The 20,653-nt window shown below is 37.7% G+C and overlaps 1 protein-coding gene across 2 annotated transcripts in view; it reads right to left on the bottom strand.

Annotated features, from left to right (window-relative positions):
• The window catches only part of CBL (Cbl proto-oncogene), an 88,640-nt gene that overhangs the window by 26,268 nt on the left and 41,719 nt on the right, over positions 1-20,653 (bottom strand). For both annotated transcript variants that reach the window (XM_040258135.1, XM_040258136.1), the window contains exons 3-9: positions 6,835-6,981; positions 4,585-4,741; positions 3,636-3,757; positions 3,165-3,302; positions 1,200-1,287; positions 706-837; positions 308-511 (exon numbers count right to left, since the gene is read on the bottom strand). In XM_040258135.1, coding sequence (XP_040114069.1) covers positions 308-511; positions 706-837; positions 1,200-1,287; positions 3,165-3,302; positions 3,636-3,757; positions 4,585-4,741; positions 6,835-6,981 — 988 coding nt within the window. The remainder of the gene's footprint in view (positions 1-307; positions 512-705; positions 838-1,199; positions 1,288-3,164; positions 3,303-3,635; positions 3,758-4,584; positions 4,742-6,834; positions 6,982-20,653) is intronic.

Below are 20,653 nucleotides of genomic sequence, written 5' to 3'. Positions count from 1 at the left end.
GATTCTGGCTCAACTTACTAGTAGTGTGACCTTCAGCAAATTCCTTAACCTCATTGTTCCTTGATTTCTTCAATTGCTGGCTGAGAATAATAATAGCTTCTACTCATAGGGTTACATGAATATGGGTAAGTATAGGATTATGAGTTAAAGTAGTCAAGTATTTAGAATGGTTCTCTTTCACATGGTAAATGTTCAGTAAATATTAGCTATTATTACTCCTTGTATTTTAGATATTGTTAAGTGATCTACTGCTTTAGGACACAGCTGATGATAGATTTTGCCACAATCTGTTAAACTGTAGACTTACCTTGGCACCAGCCAATTCCTTCATCATGAAGAGAGAATCATCAGCTCGTTCATCATCATCATCATCATAATTTGGGGAGGGAGCTCCCTCTGCTCCTTGCCTCAACAGGCTGCCACTTCCTCTAGGATCAAAGGGATCAACCACAATGGGCTCAGTACCTTTAATTTCACATCGGCAGAAAGGACAGCCCTGGCCTTCTGATTCCTAGAGAGGAAACAGACACATCTGAAAGTTCTTAAAATATTCGTCCACTAAAAATACAGTACCTAAAAATGAAAAAAGCACCAAAAGTTTAGAACCTACCCCACAAACCATTCTTTATATCCATAAAGTATATACAGTCCCCAATTCTTCACTGTGATTATTTAGCTGAGAAAAAGCATGGTTTGGATCCATACCTGCCAGGATGTTAGACAGGATGTGCACATGAGGTGGCCACAGGGCTCAATCTTCACATCTTTATCATTCTCAGCACATATTTTACACAGTTGGAATGTGGAGCCCATCTCACAGTATAATTCATATTGCTCCTTTGATTAAAAAAGAAAAAGATTATTCGGTCTGCTACAAATATTTGTTGAATGAATGAATGAATGAATGCAACTATAAATGCTAAAAACAGGAAAACCGAAGATGGTTACTTTAATACTAATCTTTTGCCTGGAAACGGAGTGTCACAACAGTGAACAGGTAAAACAGAAAGCACCTAGTCTTGGTTCTATTTTAAGAAACAGGGTTTAAAAAGAGACCACACACACGTAAATTCACTAATCTAGTCGATGGTTTAAAGTTTTAAGTGTTCCATTCACTTAATATAATTCTGTCAGTTCTATGGAGTAATATACAGAAGCTTGGGTCTAGAAATATGATTAAAATGGAAAACAAAACTCACCTGGGTCACTTTGATGTGGTCTTGAGGAGTTGGTTCACATAAGCCTGTCAGGTCGGGATTCTGATTCCGTCCATCAGGAAACAAATAGCTGTAAAAAGAGTAACCAATCTTGGGGGTCTACTGAAGCCAATTTATCACTGCTTACTAATACAGACAAATGTTATCTAGGAATTCTCTCACTCTAAAAGGGCAATTTAGGAGAAGTGCAAACAGAGATTTTATTAGTACTTCAAAAAAATTAAATAACACAGATCAGTTCTAAGAAGATACTCTTCAAACACTGACATTCTTTCTCCAGGGTGTCACAGGCTCTATTTTAATTAAGGGGTTGACAAGCGTTTCCTGTAAAGGGCCAGTTAGTAAATGTTTCAGGCTCTGCAAGCCACATAAGTCTGTGTCACATATTCTTCGTTTTTTTTTTTTTAAACAACATTCTGAAAAGGAAAAACTATCTTAGACACAGACTAAAAGACCTAGTCTGTGCGCCATAACTTACCAACTCCTATTTTTATCTGTGGATGACCACAGATTAAAGTGTGAATTCTCAATTTAAAAAAACGACATTTGCTTCAACCAAAGACCTAAAACACCCTTGTTTAGATTTAACACTAAGAGACACCAATTTGAAAGAAAAGTAACAAGAAGCAAATTAAGCCACTGAGATCAACTACCAGGAAGCTTCTAGCATCAAACTGCTCTGACATCTAGTGAAATACCCCTTTCAGTTCTAACATTACTGTAGAAAATGATGTGTAGTGGAAAATGGAGTTTCCTAATCACTTTAAAACACAAGTAGTTTTCTCATACCTGGTCAACTGTTAGTATTCTTAGTGGTTACCAACTGATAATCAATTTGAATATCAGAATAAACAGGAACTTAAGTCATAAATATTAGCACAGATTACAAAAACCCATAGCCTAAAGAAATTCTGCTGAATTAAAATGAAGTTAGGATGAAGGCCTGAGCCTGCTGCCATCAGGAACATTTAAGTCATCCTAATTTTGCCTAGTCAAATAACTGGTAACATTTTCTGCCAACTGGTATAGAAATACATTTTAAAAATATTTATCTATTTATTTATTTGGCTGAGTCAGGTCTTAATTGCAGCATGGGAGATCTTCACTGTGTCATGAGGGATCTTTCACTGTGGCCCTGAAATCTCTAGTTACAGCATGTGGACTTAGAAGCTCTACAGCATGTGGGATCTTAGTTCCCCAACCAGGAATCGAACCCATGTCCCTTGCACTGCAAAGTGAATTCTTAACCACTGTACCACCAAGTGACACAGACTTATGTGGTTTGCAAAGACTGGTGAAATATTTACTATCTGGCCCTTCACAAAAAAAGCTTATCAACCCCTTGATTAAAATACAGCCTGTGGCATTGTGCCCTGGAGAAAGAATATCAGTGTCTGGAGGACAATACTGATGTTGTCAGTGTTGTAGTAGCTCACTCCTGTCTTTGTGTCACTCTTTGTGACCGTTTGGACTTCAGCCCACCAGGCACCTCAGTCCATGAGATTCTCCAGGCAAGTGGGTTGCCATTTCCTTCTCCAGGGGATCTTCCCGACCCAGGGATCAAACCCATGTCTCCTGTGTCTTCTGCACTGCAAGCATATTCTCTACCTGTTGAGCTTCTAGGGGAGGCCCCTGTGTTTGGAGAGTACTGTATATTTTAAAATCTAATATAGACCTGAAAATAAGTTAACATGTGGAAAAAAAAGAAAGATAAAATCTACTCAGGGTAACAACGGAAATAGTAGAGGAAAAAATAATTTCACTTAAGGAATCCTTTTTAAATAAAAACAGAAGTCCTACAGAAGTTGAAAATTCAAACAACATAAGCTGTTAATATGTTTCCTGAATCTTAACTTGTAGAGAAAACCTGGAATAAAGTCATTAATGATGCAGTTTCACAGCCCTAAGTTCCTAGACTCTAACAGAGGATCAACAGTAGGTACTCACAAGCCTTCCCTGAAGCCATCAATCAGCGCTTGGAAGAGAGGTTTATTGTGAGGGATTGTCTGGAGAATGTTCCCATCAGCAGTGACATACCCAATAGCCCACTGACCCAGACGGGTACAGCTCAGCCGGAAAATGTAACTGAAAACAGAGAGAAATAAAACCTTGATTACATATGCTTGCATTAGGGTGGAAGATGAGACAGAGACAAAAATCAAAAACACCATCAATAATAGATTCTTCAGTGACTCCACACCAAAAGGAAAAGGCACAAAAGCTTAATTCTTAAGTGGCTTGAAAGCATTTATCAAATCATAGTATCTGAATAAGTCAATTCCTCTGATAAACAGACATCAATCCTACCACAGAAATGTAGCCACTGGGGAACTAGTAAAAGATCATGTTTCCTCCTTTTCAGCAAAGGTCACAGAATAAAATTCAGGTGAATAAGCCTCTTTGCTTCATTCCACTGACCTGCCAGGTTTGTGAATGAATTTCTGGAGTCGTGCTTTCACTTCATCATATGTCAGGAAAGCCATGTAACCAGGATGAGTTACAGCAAGGCTATTCCAGTTCCTGAGCAAAGAGGACCAGGGCTAAGGAAACAAGAGATCAATCAGACCATCCGGCTCCAAACATACAACCAGCTTCAGAGCAATGAAGAACAAAACGAAAAACCACCTCAACGCTCAAATATAAATTCTCCATTTAGTGTCACCAATTTTCAACCTTGTTGTTACTTTAAGGGAAGATAAACATGTTTGGGAAACAAAAACTTTGAAAAGCTAAGAAGAAAATAACACACAGGGAGAAGCCTAACTGCAAAATACAGAAAATTTTCAAGCAGCTCTAACCTGCTAGAGCTATTAGAGTAATGATGAGGTTAAACAACAGACAAAAACAGAGAAAACAGGGCAAGGCCTGATTTGCAAGTAACAAGTTCCAAACAAAGGTTTATGCAAGGTAGCATATACACACATTATTTTTAGAAAAGGAAAGGAATTGTGAACCATCAATGCATCTCAGTATTAGTTAAGAATTTTAATACCACCAGAGAAAAAGCTGGAAACATACATAAATGTCCAGTAACTGAACTCAGGAAGTATATTATACCCATTTTTAGAGTAAAATACAACCATTAAAATGATGCAAAGAAAAAAAAGTGATGTAAAGAAGAATATTTAACATCAGAGAAATATTATAAATATGAGGAGAATAAGCAGATTATATAGTTACTCTTTTTACATATATATATATGAATATAAAATACAGAGTAGTTTTAACCTTTTTTTAAACTATAGTTTCTAGAATAAAAATACTTTTATAATAGGCAAACTCCCAAATGTCCAAATGTTATTTTTTTAAAAGGTACCCCTTCAGAAAAGTGGCAATAATTAGTTCAGCCAACATTTTAGCATCCTACCTGAAAGAGTCTTGTAAAGATGTCGAATTCAAAAACTGAAATATAATCATTGCAGGTCAGATCAATAGTGGATTTCAGAGCCATGGCCTCCAGCCCAGAACTGATGGGATGTACTTCATGAAGGGCCTGTCTGAAGCTCTTCCAAGGGACTATTGTCCTAGGATTCGGGTGGGGTGAGAGAGAAGGCACAGAATAAGATAGCAGATAATTCCAGGCATTACTACAGTCAAGGAAAACAGTTTCTTTAAATTCTCAAAATCCACTTTAATTTTCTTAGAGAAACTGAATTATATTTTGCATTGATAACAGAAAGGGCATAAATGATACGTGTCTTAACTTCCTGATGAGTAAATTAATAATAGAGACATCTTTTCCCACTTTTCTTTGGCAGAGTGCCACAAGTTAATCCCCTTTCTCACCTTCAGACATTTGTTGTATTAGAGAAGCAAGAAGAGAGATGACATTATCCTTTTTGTATTAGAGATGTAACCTGTGGCCAGATCTTCACTCACTGTGTTTAAACTAACCTTTTAAAGCACATAAAACACTCTGATTCTTTTGAGGAACCCATACTATCAAGGACTAGACATGAGGAATATAAAGCTTAAGGTACAGGAAGAAAAGAGTTCTGATACAAATGAAGAAGAAATTATTTAACAAAAGAATGATTAAACTCCAGATGTGGCTAGCAAAGGGTACTGCGGGATTTCTACTTCTCAAGATTAAAAAAATAAATAAAGTAAAATCTCATTGCCTTTATGTATTCACCTGCCTGAAAGTAAGAGATCAAGTGGCAATTAAAACTCTTTTCTAAAGTAGATAGTTACTAAGTTAAAGTAACAAAGTTAAACTCATGCCTATCCTCTTCAACTAGGTTTTTTAAAATCACTAATTATTCTATATCTGATGCTTAAACACAACTTTTTAAAATAATGCAAGCATTTAACATACATCAAATCAATATGCAGTATATACCTGAGACTAACTTAACAGTGTGCATCAACTATATTGCAATTAAAAAAAAAAAAAGCATTCAAAGAGAGACTTACATTAGGATCTGTATATTCAACTGAAAAATTTTATTGTTTTCTACTTTTTTAGTTCTTTAATTTAAAATTTCAGAGTATATTCAAGAACATTTATGTTAATAGTTAAATCATGGGCTTCCCTGGTGGCTCAGTGGTAAAGAACCCGCCTGCTAATTTTCTGGTTCAATCCTTGTTCCTATTCCAGGAGGATCCCACATGCCGTGGAGCAGCTGAGTGAGTCCCTGTGCCACAACTACTGAGCCTGTGCTCTAGAGCCCGGGAACCTGAACTACTGAAGCCCTCATGTCCTAGAGCCTGTGTTCCACAAGAGAAGCCATTGCAATGAGAAGCCCATGCACCATAATCAGAGAGTAGCCCCTGCTTGCAGCAACTAAAGAAGAGCCTGTGCAACAGCAAAGACACAGCACAGCCAAATAAATTTTTTTTTTAATAAAAAGGACAATATAACAAAGTGGAAACACAAGCCACAGACATCTCTAATGTTAGTGACTAACAAAGAATTAGTATGTTACAACAGGAAAAAGACAAGTCTATAGGAAAACAGACAAGTCAGGAATAGAAACAGCCAAGTCAGAAAAAGAATCTAGACAGGTGACAAATGTGAAAAGGTGCTCAAGCTCCCTTGTCATTAAGAATATAAAGCAAAATATGATACCAATTCACATTACCAGAGTTAGCCAAACTGCAGAGCTACTGGAACATGTGCATACTACTCACAGGAACAGAAACTGGTACAACCACTTTGGAAAGCAGTTAGGCAATGTTTGGCAAAGCAGAAGATATGAAACCCCCTGACTCAGCAATTCCATTCCTAAGTATGTAAGTATTGAGAAACTCCTGCATATGAAAGCAAATACAATTTTGTTTTCTCCCCTGCATATGAAGGGAAATACAATTTTCCTTTCTGTAGCACTGCTTGCAATAGCAAATACTTTGAAATGTATGTGTTCATTAACAGCATAATGGATGAGGAAAAAGAGAACAGCATGGGTTTCAACAGAACTGCAAAGGTCTATCTACTTCTTTAAGAAAGAAAAACACAAACATGATCAGAACAACAACAACAAAAAAACTAGGCTAATACTTACCAGTTGGGAAGTAGTTATGCATATATTCATTATTTTTCTGTTTCAAACTAAACAAAAACCCAAAACACAAGCTTCAGTTCTTCATAGTTCAAATTCATTATTTTGACACTTACTTTTCCCCAAAAGCTTTCCTCCAAAATTCTGCAGCATCTGCTTTAGTAATCCGAAACGTGTCTCCTTGAAAGAGTCCACTTGGGAAGATTCCTTTTAGTTCTGCCAGCATGTGGCTGAAGATCAGGGACAGTTTGGTCAGGTTTCGCCTAAAAATGATCAGAAGTGCAATGGTTAAATGAGCACATAAAATTATTTTTATTTTAAATGTGCTGAATCCACTACACCAGGTGTGTGATTATAATGCAAGAAACACTGCTGCATTCACTAAAGTCCACTCCTGTCCCTCCGTTCAAATAGGCATTAACAGGTAAATAAAAAAAAAATTTTAACAGTAATCTATTTCAAGACTTTTAATCTTAAATTAATCAGGCCTAATAACTGAGCATAAACTTCTATGAACAAATCTACCTTTTTTAGGCTGATAGATAAAAGAGGACTCAACCAAAAAGTGTAAGAAGTTGTACACTGCTATAACCATTCACTCACAAGAGATGTTAGAAAAGCAAAATATATTATTTCCTGCTTTGCATAAACTAATCTGGATGTTTAAATTATCGCAACTCATCTAAATTAAAAATAAATAAGCTAACACCCAAACCATGTAAAAATTTCTAAATAAGTGCACATGCTACTACTATATTTTAACAAGTTAACTTTAGCCTGACCACCTCTGTTTAATGGTCGTGGTTATAAAGTACCAATTCAATACACCAGATGATGTCTCTACTTTCAGGTGTGTGCTTAAATCAGATTATCTCGGTAATCTTTAATGGTACTGCTACAGACAAGACACAGATGTCTTAGATATTGCTATTCACCAAACCAGCTACTATTGCAGTTGCTTATTTTCCCTTGCCTCAACAATTAGTATTTATGTATTAAAAAGTCAATTCTTGTCATACAAGTAGACAATAAAATTTCAAGTCAATCCATGATCAATTTTATTACCTCAAAATTCTCTTTAACACAGATTTTTCCTTTCACCATTAGTCCCATCTTTGTCCTTCCTAGATAAAATGCTGCACCAAGTCCCTATAGCCCTAACTTTTCTGCAAAATATTTCTGAAATCTTTCTAATCAGCTTTTCAACAAATCAGCTTAAGTTTTCTGGTATCTGTCTTTTGCACTTGAATCAAGTTTTACTCTTTCTAATTTTCCTATTTCTGAAAGCACCAAAAAAGTGATAAAATCAATATTCATTGAAGTCAGTCTAAAATAATTCATATGCCAAATAGCTCAAGTAAGTTGTAAAGCTCAAGTAAGTAAGCTGAAAAACACAACCACTTATCCAGTCCCTAAACTCCATTAATTGTTTTCCTCTTGGTATTTTAAGAGCCTTCAATTGTTGCTGGTTAGGACAGTTACTGTTTTAATAAACAGGAAACAAAAACAGAGACTATATATATATATATCTCACAGATAATACTATAGAAAATCTGCAAAGCACAAATTATTCCCAATGACTTCCCAAAGTCTTCAGCAGGACACCAGACTGCACAATGCACTAAACCCTAATATTTACATAACATTTTCCCAAATGTTAATCCTTAAAGATAAGCAAGAGAGAGTCCTGATTCCCTTAAGATATGCTAAATTGCTGAGAACTATGTGTTGTAAAAAACTATGCTAAACAGCACAGCAGAGTAACATACATGACAGAAAATACGCATATTACAAAGTTACAACAGAGATCCTTTTGGAAGAAACAGTTTGAATCCTACTTCTTCCCGAAAATGTCTTTCCTTAGTTTCTCCGGTGTCATCCTCTCTTGGTTCTCCTACTTGCTTTTGTTCTTCCTTTGGTTTTCCTTTCTATCCTCCTAAAATAGCTATTTCCCAAGAATCTGCTCTGAACTGAAGAATCTGCTCTCTATTTCCTTTCTCTCTCCATGCACTCTCTTGAATCTTCCTTTGCTAACTCAAGGATTCAAAAACTGGTTTGCAAAAGATTCCCAAATCTTAGGCCTTGGTAGCTTTCCAACTGCCTACTGTATTTCTCCAATCAAATGCTAGCACCTCAAAGCAACATTCTCAGACTTAAAACTAACCTTCCTTGAGGGAGGCGTTAATAAATTTAGAATTTGAGATTAACAGATATATACAGTTCAGTTCAGTCACTTAGTCATGTCCAACTCTTTGCGACCCATGGACTGCAGCACACAAAGCCTCCCTATCCGTCACCAACTCCCAGAGTTCACTCAAACCCATGTCCATTGGGTTGGTGATGCCATCCAACCATCTCATCCTCTGTCGTCCCCTTCTCCTCCTGCCCTCAATCTTTCCCAGCATCAGGGTCTTTTCCAAATCAGTCAGCTCTTCCCATCAGGTGGTCAAAGTATTGGAGTTTCAGCTTCAACATCAGTCCTTCTAAAGAAATCCCAGGGTTGATCTCCTTCAGAATGGACTGGTTGGATCTCCTTGCAGTCCAAGGGACTCTCAAGAGTCTTCTCCAACACCACAGTTCAAAAGCATCAATTCTTCAGCGCTCAACTTTCTTTATAGTCCAACTCTCACATCCATACATGACTACTGGAAAAACCACAGCTTTGACTAAACGAACCCTTGCTGGCAAAGTAATGTCTCTGCTTTTTAATATGCTATCTAGGTTGGTCATAGCTTTACTTCCAAGGAGCAAGCATCTTTTGATTTCATGGCTGTAGTCACCATCTGCAGTGATTTTGGAGCCCCCCAAAATAAAGTCTGTCGTTGTTTCCATTGTTTCCCCATCCATTTCCCGTGAAGTGATGGGACCAGATGCCATTATCTTAAGTTTTCTGAATGTTGAGTTTTAAGCCAGCTTTTTCACTCTCCTCTTTCACTTTCATCAAGAGGCTCTTTAGTTCTTTGCTTTCAGCCATAAGGGTGGTATCATCTGCATATCTAAGGTTACTGATATTTCTCCCAGCAATCTTGATTCCAGCCTGTGCTTCATCCAGCCCGACATTTCGCATGATGTACTCTCCATATAAGTTATATAAGCAGGGTGACAATATACAGCCTTGATGTACTCCTTTCCTGTTTTGAACCAATCTGTTGTCCCATGTCCAGTTCTACCTGTTGCTTCTTGACCTGCATACAGATTTCTCAGGAGGTCTGCTATTCCCATCTCTTGAAGAATTTCCAGTTTGTTGCGATCCACATAGTCAAAGGCTTTGGCATAGTCAATAAAGCAGTAGTAGATGTTTTTCTGGAACTCTCTTGCTTTTTCAATGATTCAACAGATGATGGCAATTGGATCTCTGGTTCCTCTGCCTTTTCTAAATCCAGCTTGAACATCTGGAAGTTCACAGTTCACATTCTGTTGAAGCCTGGCTTGAAGAATTTTGAGCATTACTTTGCTAGTGTGTGAGATGAGTGCAATTGTGCAGTAGTTTGAGCATTCTTTGGCATTGCCTTTCTTTGGAACTAGAATGAAAACTGACCTTTTCCAGTCCTGTGGCCACTGCTGAGTTTTCCAAATTTGCTGGCACATTGAGTGCAGCACTTTCACAGCATCATCTTTTAGGATTTGAAATAGCTCAACTGGAATTCCATCACCTCCACTAGCTTTGTTCTTAGTGATGCTTCCAAAGGCCCACTTGACTTCACATTCCAATATGTCTGGCTCTAGGTAACCACGATCACACCATCGTGGTTACCTGGGCCATGAAGATCTTTTTTACATAGCTCTTCTGTGTATCGCTGCCACCTCTTCTTAATATCTTCTGCTTCTGTTCTGGACCAGAAATGGACCATACCATTTCTATCCTTTACTGTGCCCATCTTTGCCTGAAATGTTCCCTTGGTATCTCTAACTTTCTTGAAGAGATCTCTAGTCTTTCCCATTCTATTGTTTTCCTCTATTTCTTTGCATTAATCACTGAGGAAGGCTTTCTTATTTCTCCTTGCTATTCTTTGGAACTCTGCATTCAAATGGGTATATCTTTCCTTTTCTCCTTTGCCTTTAGCTTCTCTTCTTTTCTCAGCTATTTGTAAGGCTTCCTCAGATCACCATTTTGCCTTTCTGCATTTCTTTCTCATTTTACCTTTTCTTATACATACTACCCTGATTCCTTGGTAGCTCAGAGGTTAAAGCGTCTGCCTGCAACGCGGGAGACCCGGGTTTGATCCCTGAGTTGGGAAGATTCCCCTGGAGAAGGAAATGGCAACCCACTCCAATATTCTTGCCTGGAGAATCCCATGGACGGAGGAGCCTGGTAGGCTACAGTCCACGGGGTCGCAAAGAGTTGGACACGACTGAGTGACTTCACTTCACTTCACTTCACCCTGATTCACTTCTTCATCTCTGAATCGCTATGTATTTGTTCCTTAATTTGAAAAAGACTCAGCTTAAATGTCACTTTCCTAAGAGGCTAGCTAGAAGTAACAAACCTCTAAAATACCCTGAGGATTTTCACTGCAGTTCTTCTCCATGTCATCTGAACCCATCCTGTACTACAGTTATCTATGTACATGAGGGCTGAATTCATTTCTGATGTATATTTATATCCCTCTGGCATCATTTCTAACCTTTAGTACACCTCCAGAAAATATGTGACTGCATACTATTTGCTAGGCACAAGGGATGGATACAACAATGAACAAGACAAAATTTGAGTGGTAGCAAAAGTTTTTCTTTAATTCAGTATTTGAAGGCAGTTTTAGAGCACTGGTTTTAGAGCACTCCCATTTCCTTGGTATCAGGGTTGTATGAGAAAAAGGCTTCGAAGAAAAACAAAGCAGGGCACGCGAAGAGAGGCCTGTATGGTTGCCGTCTTTAGAGAGGATGGTCGTATACAGTCCTCTCTGAGTGGTGATTTTTTCAAGCCAATTCTGAAGTGAAGGTAGGAAGCCAGTGTTTGGGTGACTGGGCCATGTCGGTATCTTTGACTTTTCAAGTAATTTTCCACTAAGAATCTACCAGGTATCCAGTACTATGCTGGATCAGAGATAAAATACACAAACCAAAATATAATGGGCCAAAAAGTTATTTTAATTTGTGGAGTAAGCCACAACAAGGAGAAAGTTATTGACCACAAGGATATAATGGCACTAGGTGCATAAGAACAATCTGAAGTGCTGGCTAAAATAGTTACTGAAAATCAATTTAAAACATTTTCCTATTCAAGGATGCATCCCCCAAAAAGCCAGCTTATATTTCTTAAAACCACCAGAGATATGCACCATAAGCATCACCCTTCTTAAAAGGAAAAAAAAGAAACTATAAAAGCCCATGCATGGATCAGAGTATTTGATAAGTGGTCTGAGTTGCAATTCTATTCAAAAACATTTTAAGGCAGTAGGCTTATGGTTCAGTGCCTTCAGGGCAGAATTTAACCAGCAAAATCTGTCTAAACTTCTAAACTTAGAGCAATGAAGCATGATGGATATTTGGGCTTATTACAAGTAATAAATTACATTTCAAAATTCTGTCAGCAGTTACTTCAATTATACAATGTGTTCTAACATTTCTCCAAAGATCCACAGAGGAATACAACTATTCAATTTTTCTTGTAAATGCACTGAAGACAAAACCTGTCTTTCTTAACTTTGAGTGGTAGCAAAAGCTTTTCTTTAATTCAGTATTTGAAGGCAGTTATTCTTACTACCCTTAACACTAACCTTCACATCTAAGTAACTGCAAATTCTACTCTATAGCTTCCATCTTTCTTTTCTCTTGTCCTCTCACAACTTCCCCAGAATCAATGCTGATTCAGTATGCAGTGTCAATTTTTAAAAAGGTTCAGAACTGGTGTGAGTTCTCCTCCCCCACCTCGGGTCCTACTCTAAAAGCCAAAGTACCTTTGTACCTCAGGCCTAATGTAATGGTATACATTTTTCCAAGTATACTTTCAGCTAAAAGGGACTAAGATGTACGTGTCACCAATACATAAGGATATTGAAAATTAAATAACCACTGTTCCTGTTTTAGCTTCAAAAGTAAAAAGATAAATACAACCTGACAGAAACCACAATCACCATTTCTATAGATCAAGCAAGACAGTGTTGGAAAGTAGCCTTTATATTAATATGAAACAAACAGAAAACTCCTTAAAGGAGGCCAACCAATGAATTTTCTATTACACAAAATACTAAAACACAAGCTGCCATGTTACTCTTGGCCACAAAGTACTTTGCAAAAAGGAAATGGAAAAAAGAACATAGTATGGGGAGATGTATTAACCCTCTATATTAAAGTGTATCTATTAATGTTTAAGTTAAAAGTACAGAGAACAGTACCATTCTTTTTTGTTATAATGAGAATGTTCCATCCCCAAAAAAAAGTTTCAAGAAAAAGACTTTTGAGAAACTAATATTAAGGGATTGAGATCTTCTAGAAAAAAAATTTAATGATGACTTACAAAACAATCAGTCCAATGTATTCATAAAGATATTCTCATAGTTCCTTTTTCTGAAACTACATTTTGATAGTCAGCTGCTGTCATTCAGTGGCTAAACTGTATAACTGACAAGCATGCTCTGTTTATTCTTTCTACAAAAGAGTACTTGAAAATATATATGATAATAGTCAAGACGACTAGGGACTTCGCTGGCCGTCAAGTGGCTAGGACGCCATGTTTCGCTGCAGGAGGCACAGGTTCAGTCTCTGGCCAGGGAACTAAGATCCCACATGCTGCGTAGCATGGCCAAAAAACAGGGGGAAAAGACAACCAGAAATCTAAAATGTACTTCCTGTTCTCCCATTAACTTACTGTGTCCTGCAACAGTTATTTAAACTTTCTGAGCCTCCACTGACTCAAATGTAATATAAGGAAACTGGAACCAATTACTCCCAAAGGTATCTTTCCACTTATAAAAATGTATAAATGTATGTTATTATCACTGATTTGAAACTGGAAAAGAAACCTTAACTTCAGCAGTTTAACTGCATAAGATTGAAGAAGTCATGAGAGAAAGCCAGCACTTTACCCTTATATGACAGAGGGCTAGAAATAATGTCAAGAAACAAGAATTTTTAAAAGTACATTTTATTTCTGCCTGCAAAAATTCAATAAACTTACATCTTATGGAATTTAAAAAGCTAACCGTATATGGGGATAAATTAAAATATTGTTGTCTACTCTAGTACTAGGGGTCTACTAAATTCTAGAATATGTACTGAATTATTTTACTCAAAGAATTTTATCATTTCTGAAAAAATAACATCAAAAATCATCCCAGTTAAGTGAAAATATTGTCACATGTGAAAATGGTTCAAAGCTCAAAACTTTTATTTTTAAAAAGCAAAGAAAGTGGAACTTTCCTCTTGAAAACAATAATTTAGGTAACTGTAGCATCTAGGTGATAGGTATATAATTATTGTAAAAATTTTTCCCAATTTTTCTGTATGACTGAAAAATTTTATAATAAAACATTGGTGGGGAAAACCCCAATAATCTATTTTAATAGTATCTGTAGACCCAATGATCCTATACTTCCCAGGGAGTAAATTTCAGAATGATTAACACTTAATACAATGATTGACAAACAAGCTGCACACCATTATACAATACCACTTTGGAGCAGTCAAGTATTTCCCAAATAAGGTCACAATATAACTCCCTCTGCCACTCAGTCATGGTGTGAGCTGTAAAACCTATACAGATGATGAGAAATAATCATACTGCTTAACAGTGACATGATCAATGCTTTTAAATATTTCATTTACTGGTACCATTTCAGGGATAACTGTGTTGCTTTTCCTATTCATTAAACTCCAAAACTTTATATGCAAACACCAGTGTCATCCAAAGAACGCTGAGTGAGAACATACTGAGATGACATTTATAACTCAATAGCAGCATCCTCTGCTCACAGTAATCAGCTTTAAAAATAGATACAACGGAACTTCTTTCAGCAAAGCTTCACAGGAAGTCAATGAAGTACTGTTTAACTCTTATCTGCTTAAGCTGCTAAAAAAAAAAAAAAAAAAGGAGGGAGGTGAAGCAAAAACCATCACCTACTGAAAAAAAGTACTAAGCCAATATATCTAAAAATATCAGTGACCTTTTTTACTTAACACATATTAAGTGTATTTGATAATACACTAATGGTCATGCTTTTGAGACCCCCCAAGTTACATGGTGACAGTGTTATTCAGAGCATTTGGAGCCATCTCATAGTTTTAAACCTGAAGAAACACTAATCTCACTCACCAGGTAAAGGGAAAGGCAGCAGGCCTGCAAAACAATCTCCAGCATGACCCTCTAATTCTATTACAACCTTAAAACACAGACTCAATCTCCTTAATCTCCCTATACCAAAATCCTCAATGATTTACCAATAACTACTAAAAATGTTCAAGCTACTCTGCTTAGAAGTCTAAGCATGCACAGTATGGTCCTGATTCACTTTTCCAGACATACACTACTCAGTATTTCCCAAAACATTCTATATTTTCCAGGCCCCAGGCCTATGGTGATGGTGTTAAATCAATAATCTATGTCTCTCTTTCTCATAGTAACATTAAGAGTTTACTATGTATCAGATAGGCTCTTCCGGGGGCTCAGGCAGTAAACAATCTGCCAGCAACGCAGGGGACCTGAATTCGATCCCTGGGTTGGGAAGATCCCCTGGAGAAGGGAATGGCTACCCACTCCAGTATTTTTGCCTGGAGAATTCCACAGACAAAGGAGCCTGGCAGGCTACAGTCTATAGGGTCTCAGAGAGTCAGACACGACTGAGCAACCAACACTTGCACTTTTTTCATGCATCAGGTACTTTGTTAAGCTATATGTATACCTCATTTAATTCTCATAATAATGCTTTGAAACAGAAATACTAATCCTATTTTACAAGGAGAAACAAAGACTTTAGTAACATCAAATAAGCTGTCCAGGTCACAGAGCTAGTGACAGAGCAGGTCTGTGATTCAAGAGCTCAGGCTTGTTGGTGTGATATGTATCATTTCCTTTCCAATGACTATGGTCACAGAAATCTTGCCCATTCAAAATTCATTTTAAATGCTATCTTCTCAGAAATGTATTCCCAGTCTTCATTTAGTGTCTACTTTCAAACTCAGACACACGCCTGCCGTGCCTCACAGCATCTTGTTTATACTTTGCACTGGCTTCACCATGTTCCACTGTGTATCAGGTGTCTTATTCCCCAACAGGATGACAACTCCTTAAGGGCAGGCGCAGTGAAGGTGTCTTATACACTCTATCCCCTGCAGTAGTGAGCACACTGCCTTGCACTTAGACAGTCCATAAACTTATAGGATTGAAAAATATTCCTTATTTTTTAAATAACTTTTTATTGTGGGATTTTAGATTTACAGAAAAGCAGAAAAGATGGTACAAGGCATTCCCCCATATACCCCTCATTCAATGGTTTCCCATAATAGTACCATCTTATATTCCTGTGGTACATCTGTCAAAACTAAGAAACTATCAGTACAGTGCTATTAACTAAACCCTAGAATTTATCCAGGGTTTACCAGTTACTTTTCCCATTAATGTCCTTATCTATCCAGGGATCTAATCTAGGGTACTACATTATATTTATCCACACATCTTAGTCTCCCCTGGTCTGTAATAGTTCTTCAGTCATTCCTTATTTTTCATGATCTTAAACTGTTTTGAGGAGTTACCAGTTATGTATTTTGTAGAATGTGTCTCAGTTTCTATTTAGCCGATGTTTTTCTCATGCTTTGACTGGGGTTATCAGCCTTGTGGTCACAATACCACAGAGGTGCCTATCTCATCACATAATACTGGAGGGTACATGAAGTCCTAGGACATCACTGGTGATATTAACTTTGACCACCTGAGTTAAGGCACTAAGGATTTGCCATGCTTCTCCACTTACTACTGGAAAAGACTTATTATTTTTTCCCACAGATACATTCCTTCTTTCCTAACTCATGTAAAACAGGTCACTTATACTCATCACTATTTTTAAATGATTAATGTGATATTCTCATTAAAGCACACACTATAAAAACATAGTGTTTATAAGTTAATATCTTTGGTTTTTAGTGCATTTGGAAAAGACAAAAACAGCTTAAAACTCACTGAAACATTTAGCAAATGTTCACTAAGTTAAATTAACTTAAGGTACTATCATCATTATTTCCTAAAGAGGTCAAGAATATAATCAGACTTCCCTATCTTTCAAAATAACCTCTGAATTTACTCAACCCACATTCTGAAAGATAATCATGTACGTTACATACACTGGGGCATCTGTCTGCAGCTAAAAGCAAATTAACCCTGAGAACCAATTACTGTTTCTCTGTGTGCGTGCTTAATCGCTCAGCGGTGTCTGACTTTTTGTGATCCCGTGGACTGCAGCCCATCAGGTCCCCTGTCCATGGGATTTCTTAGGAAAGAATACTAGAGTGGGGAGCCATTCCCTTCTCCAAGGGGTCTTCCTGGAGAAGATGCCCTCGAAGGATCAAACTTTCATCTCTTGCACTGCAGGCGGATTCTTTACGGTCTGAGCCACCAGGGAAGCCCACTATTTGTCTACATCAGTGACTTAAAGAATATACAAATACATCAGTAACATAATACCGAAATCTCCAAAACTTCTCACACCCCTCAACAAGTGACAAAAACTACCAAGCACCTTCAGAGGTTTTATCCCGTGAACTTAAAAAGAAAAAAACTTTAAAATATACAGATACACAGACAAATTATATACCGAGGAAGAGACAGCTCTAATAGAATCTAATCAAATACATAAAAAGCATATCAAATTGTCATTAATTATTTAACTCCTGAGTATATGATTTATCAGCCATCCATTTCCATTTCAAATACATGGCTTCCCAGAACAAACACAGAGCAACTAAAGATTTTGCTCAAAAGTTGGGAAAGAAGAAATTTTCTATATCTAACTGAATCTCCTCTATGTGGAGGCATCAAAATAAGAATCTTTATCACTGCCATTTTCTGCAATGTATTTTCCATGAAAAATAATTCTCCTCAAGTTCAAGAATCTCTGTCTGTACAACTCTGGTGTTAGTATTTTAGTTAGTAGTATTTAATTAGCAGCATTTTACAAAATTTAATATGGTTTCATTAAAAAGCTATAGTTAAAGACAACGTCAAATAATACAGGAAAGAAGGTCTTCCTGGCCCTGACCAGTTATCAAAGCAAACTCACACATTTAGGCAGACTTTGCTGAGGACTAGAGTAAAGTAGACTAAAGTGTCAAAAGAGCACGGGTGGGAGAACCATTAATTAAAACTAGTATGTTTTAGAAGGCTTCTTGGACTTTAAAGAATAGATGGGATTTCAAAAGACAATGTGGGAGGGCAAGGGATTCCAAGTCAAGGTAATGACCAAAGCAAAGGCTCAGCAGAAAAAAGTTCAGGGACCAGCAAATAAATGGACATGGGCTTCCCAGTAGCTCAGGGATAAAGAATCCATCTGCAATGCAGGAGACACAGGTTCGATCCCTGGGTCAGGAAGATCCCCTGGAGAAGGAAATGGCAACCCACACCAGTACTCTTGCCTGGAAAATTCCATGGACTAAGGAGCCTGGCAGGCTACCGTACACGGGGTCACAAAGAGTCAAGACACCACTGAGCGACTGAGCATGGGCTAGAATGTAGAATCATGGCAGCATGTGATAAAACTGAGTAACACAGGCAGGACTCAAAATGTAGAGATTTAATTGCCAAGATGAGAGAGATTACAGATGCAGCAGGAAGTCATTAAGGGTTCGGAACTGAGGGGTGACACTGAATCTGTTTCAAGGCCATAAGAAAGGCAGTATACAAGATGAAACAGAGAGGAAATGACAAAAGCAGCAAGCTCAATCAGGATAGTACTGCAGTAGAAAGGTAATGGGAGCCCAAAAAATGGGCAGTAAAATAAGACAGATGTGAGAGAGACTACAGAAGTAAAACCAAGAAAATGAGATGATTAGTAGGAGGGAAGAGATGATGAAACTGAGCCTGTGCAGCTAGAGTAGGGTCTTAAAAATAATATGTTAATAAAGCTCATACTTTTTTAAAAAACTTTTTGTTTTTTTATTGGAGTATAGCCGATGAACAGGCTTCCCTTGTGGCTTAGCTGGTAAAGAATCCCCCTGCAATGTGGGAGACCTGGGTTTGATCCCTGGGTTGGGAAGATCTCCTGGAGAAGGGAACGGCTACCCACTCCAGTATTCAGGTCTGGAGAAGTCCATGGACGTCTGGAGAAGTCCATGGGGTTGCAAAGAGTTAGAGGACTGAGCGACTTTCACTTTCTCTCACAGCCAGTGAACAATGTTGTGGTAGATTCATGTGAACTGCAAAGGGCCTCAGCCATACATATACAATAAAGCTAATATTTTTAAAGGGCTTACTGTGTGTCAGGCATTTTATATTTTTTATTATTTAATTAATTTTCACACACAATCCTCTAAGACAGATTCTGCTCTTACCCCCATTTTATAGATGAAAGAAACCTTGGTTGAAAGAAATTAATCCGAGAGTCAGTCTCGTAACTAATGCCTGTCACCACTATATAATCCTAACCGAGGGAACTTAGAAAAGGAAGCTGGTTTGCTAATGAAGAGGACACATTCAGTATTCAGACATGTTGAGTGTGAGATGTCTGAAAGATATTACTATGGCCTGTCTAGCAGGAAACTTGGGAAGGAGGTAGCAAGTAGGGAAATAGGTTTGGGAATATCTCTATAAGGCCGTGGACACTGTTGAGAATGACCTATCTGCTAATTCATTCACATGGGATAATCAAAATGAAATGGAGCTTTTATCAAATCAGCATACTGCACACCTTAAACTTACATAATGCTGTATGTCAGTCACATCTCAATAAATAAACATCTAAAAGTTTAAAAGAAACTGAAACACCGTTTTGAAAAGATTTGGAATTTCTCCCTTTGGAAGTATGGGGGTATGTAGGATGGAGTCAGAAAAGGACAGAGGTGGCAGGCTTCTCTTATTAAAAAATATATATATATATGTGTGTGTGTATATATATATATACACACACATACACATATCACCCTAAATACTTGCTCCAAAGAAATTAAAATACATATCCACACAAAGACTTGGACATGAATGTTTCCTGTTAGCTGCATTTATAGTAGCCAAAAACTGGAGACAACTAAAATGTACATCAATGGATAAACAAATTGTGGTAAACCCATATAGCAAACAGAGGAATAAGCTACTCATATGCAATGTGTGTATGTGTGTATATATATGTAATTATTTTATCGATCCAGTGACTTTTTATTTCCACCACAGTTCAGTTACTACCTTAGTACAAACAACGACCATCCCTCCCAGATTACTGCATCTGACCCCTGACTGGTCATCTTGCTCTTTCTGCATTGCTTGGCAACGAGCTTAACTAGGACCAGGGGCTCCTCCTAACATCTTCCCAAGGAACCGCCACCTCCAAAGTCTCCAGTTACCAGGCAACTGGTTCTCAGCAACTCCTATAAAGAGGTGGCACCAAACATACTTTTTACCTCACGTATCACATTGACCCCCATAAATAGAGTGCAGGGGTACAATGCAGGAGGTTGAGCCCCTTTCCTGGAGCTCACTCCCAAGACACAGCCAACTGTGCTTGAGCACTTCTCTCCACAAGACACCAAGAAAATATGTGCTCATCCTTCCATCTATGAATTCAAGCCTGATGTTCACCTAGAACGCACTGAGAGCGAGATTTCAAAACTGCTTGCTGGGACTCCTGGGGCAGCCCAGTGGTTAAGACTCTATGCGCCAATGCAGGGGGACTGTTTCGATCCTTGGTTGGGGAACCAAGATCTCACATGCCGCACCGCATGGCCAAAAAGCAAAAGTTAAACTAAATTAAAAAAAAAAATACTTGATGAAGACAGCAAAAGAGACACAGATGTAAAGAA

Source organism: Oryx dammah, unplaced genomic scaffold, assembly GCF_014754425.2.
Source record: "Oryx dammah isolate SB20612 unplaced genomic scaffold, SCBI_Odam_1.1 HiC_scaffold_17, whole genome shotgun sequence".
Lineage (NCBI taxonomy): Eukaryota > Metazoa > Chordata > Mammalia > Artiodactyla > Bovidae > Oryx > Oryx dammah.
The sequence above is the reverse complement of the archived record's forward strand: the minus strand, read 5'-3'. Positions and strand labels throughout refer to the sequence as shown.